The following is a 6,000-nucleotide window of genomic DNA, read 5'->3' on the forward strand; positions in this document are numbered from 1 at the left end:
ACACAGACAGAGACACAGACACAGACAGAGACAAAGAGCAGAGACACAGACAGAGACAGAGACACAGACAGAGGCAGAGACAGAGACACAGACAGAGGCAGAGACACAGACAGAGACAGAGGCAGAGACACAGACAGAGACACAGACAGAGAGCAGAGACACAGACAGAGACACAGACAGAGACACAGACACAGACAGAGAGCAGAGACACAGACAGAGACGGAGACAGAGACACAGACAGAGGCAGAGACACAGACAGAGACAGAGGCAGAGACACAGACAGAGACACAGACAGAGAGCAGAGACACAGACAGAGACACAGACAGAGACACAGACACAGACAGAGAGCAGAGACAGAGACACAGACAGAGGCAGAGACAGAGAGCAGAGACACAGACAGAGAGCAGAGACACGGAGCAGAGACACAGACAGAGAGCAGAGACACAGACAGAGACAGAGGCAGAGACACAGACAGAGACAGAGAGCAGAGACACAGACAGAGGCAGAGACAGACACAGACAGAGGCAGAGACACAGACAGAGACAGAGCGCAGAGACACAGACAGAGAGCAGAGACACAGACACAGACAGAGACAGAGAGCAGAGACACAGACAGAGACAGAGGCAGAGACACAGACAGAGACACAGACACAGACAGAGGCAGAGACACAGACAGAGAGCAGAGACACAGACAGAGAGCAGACACACAGACACAGACAGAGGCAGAGACAGACACAGACAGAGGCAGAGACACAGACAGAGACAGAGGCAGAGACACAGACACAGACAGAGGCAGAGACAGACACAGAGACAGAGACAGACACAGACAGAGGCAGAGACACAGACAGAGGCAGAGACAGAGAGCAGAGACACAGACAGAGACACAGATAGAGACAGAGACACAGACACAGACAGAGGCAGAGACAGAGAGCAGAGACACAGACAGAGACAGAGGCAGAGAGCAGAGACACAGACAGAGACAGAGGCAGAGACAGAGGCAGAGACACAGACACAGACAGAGACAGAGGCAGAGACACAGACACAGACAGAAGCAGAGAGCAGAGACACAGACAGAGCGCAGAGACACAGACAGAGACAGAGAGCAGAGACACAGACAGAGACAGAGAGCAGAGACAGAGACACAGACAGAGACAGAGAGCAGAGACACAGACAGAGACACAGACACAGACAGAGACAAAGAGCAGAGACACAGACAGAGGCAGAGACAAAGAGCAGAGACACAGACAGAGACAGAGACAGAGACACAGACAGAGGCAGAGACACAGACAGAGGCAGAGACACAGACAGAGGCAGAGACAGAGAGCAGAGACACAGACAGAGACACAGACAGAGAGCAGAGACAGAGACACAGACAGAGGCAGAGACAGAGAGCAGAGACACAGACAGAGACAGAGACAGAGGCAGAGACACAGACAGAGACACAGACAGAGAGCAGAGACAGAGGCAGAGACACAGACACAGACACAGACAGAGACAGAGGCAGAGACACAGACACAGACAGAGACAGAGACAGAGGCAGAGACACAGACAGAGACACAGACACAGACAGAGAGCAGAGGCAGAGACAGAGGCAGAGACAAAGACACAGACAGAGACAGAGGCAGAGACACAGACACAGACAGAGACAGAGAGCAGAGACAGAGGCAGAGACAAAGACACAGACAGAGGCAGAGACACAGACACAGACAGAGGCAGAGGCAGAGACAAAGACACAGACAGAGGCAGAGACACAGACACAGACAGAGGCAGAGACAGAGGCAGAGACACAGACAGAGACAGAGGCAGAGGCAGAGACACAGGCAGAGACACAGACAGAGACAGAGGCAGAGGCAGAGACAGAGGCAGAGACAGTGGACGGCAGGTTCAAAGGTCAGATTCATCAGAAGTTTTTTTTCATGTTTTCTTGTCTTTTTTCTTCTCAGCTGATTTTTATCTTTTATTCATTTTCTCTGTTTGGTCTTTTCATGAATGAATGTTCCCCTCAGGCTGAGCTCACACTGAGCATGTGCGGCTCCTCCTCACCTTCTCCAGGTCGACGTTGGCCTCTCTGATCTGCTGGACGCCATGTTCGGGGAAGGAGGCGTTCCTCCGCAGGAACTCAGACAAAGTCTCATTGTCTCTCAGGAAATGTCTCAACTTGAAGCCTGTGGGACAAAGACACAGTCAGAGACCCGAGTCCTAACAGAAACCTGATCCCCCTCAGTCCTCCTCCTCCTCCGGCAGGTCACTAAGTGTTACCAGGTGTTACTGTAGTGACTCTTTACAAGCAGCAGCCAGTGATGATCACGACTCTTTGCCCTGGGTGTTGCCTCTCAGGCTACATCGAGACTACCTGAAGTTATATCATCAGCCTGCGAAGACCTGAGGACGACCTGTGAGGACGACCTGAGGACGACCTGAGGACGACCTGTGAGGACGACCTGAGGACGACCTGAGGACGACCTGTGAGGATGTCCTTTGAGGACGACCTGAGGATGACCTGAGGATGACCTTTGAGGACGACCTGAGGATGACCTGTGAGGACGACCTGAGGACAACCTGTTAGGACGACCTGTGAGGACGACCTGAGGACGACCTGAGGATGACCTGTGAGGACGACCTGAGGACGACCTGAGGATGACCTGAGGACAACCTGTTAGGACGACCTGTGAGGACGACCTGAGGACGACCTGAGGACAACCTGTTAGGACGACCTGTGAGGACGACCTGAGGACGACCTGAGGATGACCTGTGAGGACGACCTGAGGACGACCTGAGGACGACCTGAGGATGACCTGTGAGGACGACCTGAGGACGACCTGATGATGACCTGTGAGGACGACCTGAGGACGACCTGAGGACGACCTGAGGATGACCTGAGGACGACCTGAGGACAACCTGTGAGGACGACCTGTGAGGACGACCTGTGAGGATGACCTGTGAGGACGGCCTGAGGACGACCTAAGGACGACCTGTGAGGACGACCTGTGAGGATGACCTATGAGGACAACCTGAGGACGACCTGAGGACGACCTGTGAGGACGACCTGTGAGGACGACCTGTGAGGACTAGAGGACGACCTGAGGACGACCTGTGAGGACGACCTGTGAGGACGACCTGTGAGGACTAGAGGACGACCTGTGAGGATGACCTGTGAGGACTAGAGGACGACCTGTGAGGATAACCTGTGAGGACAACCTGAGGACGACCTGAGGACGACCTGTGAGGACGACCTGTGAGGACTAGAGGACGACCTGTGAGGATGACCTGTGAGGACAACCTGAGGACGACCTGAGGACGACCTAAGGACGACCTGTGAGGATGACCTGTGAGGACGACCTGTGAGGACGACCTGTGAGGACGACCTGTGAGGACGACCTGTGAGGACTAGAGGACGACCTGAGGACGACCTGTGAGGACGACCTGCAGTCACAGCTCAGGGCAGTAAAGTCTCTACATTCCTCAGTCAAACTTCCTGTCAGTGTTCTCACTAACTGACCTGCAGCTAGAACCAGAATAGGAACCTTCAGAACCTTCATGTGACCCGCCCACCAGCCAGACATGGCGTTTTCCTCCATCATCCAGTGAGTTACAGGACGGTCACCGTCTACTTCCTGCTTCCACAGGTGAGCAACGACCACAGGTGATAGTCTGTTTCCGCCTCTGGCACAGCTTCTGATAATGTTCAACATCACTAGAACTGTTTCCTGTTGTGACTTCATGTGTTCTCCTCTTGTTTGTTTGGTTGTTGATTGTTTGTGTGACCATGAACCACAACAACAGTTCCTCCAGTGTCTTCTTGGCCTGCCAGGTCTGATTTCACCATATAAGGCATGTTGGGGGCGTGTGTATGTAAATGAGCAGGTGAGGTGTGTTTACTCTCTCTCGACATGTCATCACACGTCCTGAGGACAAAGTTTCCACTGACAGAAAAACCTGCAGCAGACCTGATATTTACATTTTGTGTAGACAGAAAATGTTCTTCCTCAACATGCCCCCCTCCCCCTCCCCCTCCCCCTCTTTTCTTCTGTACAGGTAAAGCCTCAACATGCCCCCCTCCCCCTCCCCCTCTTTTCTTCTGTACAGGTAAAGCCTCAACATGCCCCCGCCCCTCCCCCTCTTTTCTTCTGTACAGGTAAAGCCTCAACATGCCCCCCTCCCCCTCCCCCTCTTTTCTTCTGTACAGGTAAAGCCTCAACATGCCCCCCCCCCCTTTACTTCTGTACAGGTAAAGCCTCAACATGCCCCCCCCCCCCGTTCTTCTGTACAGGTAAACCCTCAACATGCCCCCCCCCCCCCCCCCCCCGTTCTTCTTCTGTACACGTCTGAACTCGCAGCTCTGAAGACAAACTCACGTGTTTCAATTCAACACGTTTAAACCAGGAAACACATTCACACTGTGACCTCAGCTGATTAAAGGACAGGTCCACTGGTCCGGTCCGGTCTGACCTGGTCTGGTCCGGTCTAGTCTGATGAGTACAAACTGTCTCCACCAAAGATCCTCAGAGACATGAGGGACACAGGAAGGACACTGTCTCGATGTAAGTGTTTCTGGATTAAAGTGATAAAACTTCATCAAGATGAAAAATGATCTTTCAGTTACTGAGGTGTTTCATGTCACCACACAGGAGTTGGAGCAGAGCACTCTGAGGACAGGCCGGGGGTACGGAGGCCTTGCAGGGACAAAAAGCTGACTGTGGGCTAACTGTGTTAGTAACGGGTCAGAGGACAGGTGCAGCTGTCTGACATCAGGAGCTCCGACTGATGTGATTGGTCAAATGAGGACCAGTGTCCAGCAGAGAGAGACGTCAGCTTCAATCACAGAGGACTGATTCAACTTTACTGAGCTACACAGACATAGACTGATCCAGGTCCAGGTCCAGGTCCAGGTCCAGGTCCTGATCCAGGTCCTGATCCAGGTCCAGGTCCAAGTCCAAGTCCAGGTCCTGATCCAGGTCCAGGTCCAAGTCCAGGTCCTGATCCAGGTCCAGGTCTGTCACATGTCTGAGGGCTTGGGTCTCTGAACGTGTCACTTCCTGTCAGACCATCAGTGTTCTCAGTAACTGACCTGCAGCTAGAACCAGAATAGGAACCTTCAGAACCTTCATGTGACCCGCCCACTGTCTGACTGATAGCTGACACAGGAAGTGACCTCATTATGCAATTTTCATCCTGATTGATAAATGATTGATTAATGATTGAGTCGGATCACTGAATCATTCAGCTGCATGAGGATCTGCTCCCGAGGAACCTGGTTTCCGTTCTGAAGTGAACTGGTCTGGGTTCAGGTCTGGTCTCAGACCTCCTCCTGTGTTTGTTCAGCTGCAGAGCGACATGTTTGAACTCAGTGACGCTCAACGTGACGCCGCTGAGCCGAGCAGAAAACTCCACATGACAGGATGGTGTGGAGAGAGAGACGACACGCTGACCCTCACCTGCAGGGGCGGGGCCAGAGGGTGGCACCGCCCCCAAAAAAGACACAGACTCAGAAACACCACAGAGACTCAAAACCACCTCACAGACTCTGACGATCAGAGACTCATTAGTTCCAAATCATCTTCCAGAAATCCTGATCGGACCAGATCCAAGTTTCCTCTGAGTCACTCCTCTCACAGCTCGGGGGCTGCTCTGCAAGCTGACCAGGTAGGATCACCTGAGATCACCTGAGAAGCCTGTAAAGGGTAAACCTGCCATGGCTCGCCTCCCCGCCCCCGCTCACTGTGATCAGAGGTGATGTGAGGGGATAAAGAGCCGGCAGGTCAGAGCAGGTACAGAAAAGAAACGCCCCCCACGGCGAGATAAAACTGCAAATTAACACACAAAGAGAAAAATTCTTTTTGTTTAATGAGCCTGAAAAATCCAGCACAGAGGCGGGACTACGAAACTAAAAACTAAAACTAAAAACTGTTCAGCTCAAGACCTCTGCAGAGACACGGTCCAAAACCAGGTCATGGACTAACTTCAAACAGCTGATCCAGGTTTGAGACTGAACCTGGTCCAG

General features: G+C 52.8%; 1 protein-coding gene across 1 annotated transcript in view; it reads right to left on the reverse strand.

Moving 5' to 3' along the window:
• abca1b (ATP-binding cassette, sub-family A (ABC1), member 1B) overlaps window positions 1–6,000 on the reverse strand; it is a 52,211-nt gene that overhangs the window by 33,469 nt on the left and 12,742 nt on the right. Inside the window, exon 6 of the mRNA XM_056383230.1 lies at window positions 2,043–2,164. Coding sequence (XP_056239205.1) covers window positions 2,043–2,164 — 122 coding nt within the window. The remainder of the gene's footprint in view (window positions 1–2,042; window positions 2,165–6,000) is intronic.

The sequence above is a fragment of the Seriola aureovittata genome, chromosome 8, assembly GCF_021018895.1.
Source record: "Seriola aureovittata isolate HTS-2021-v1 ecotype China chromosome 8, ASM2101889v1, whole genome shotgun sequence".
In the NCBI taxonomy this organism is placed as follows: domain Eukaryota; kingdom Metazoa; phylum Chordata; class Actinopteri; order Carangiformes; family Carangidae; genus Seriola; species Seriola aureovittata.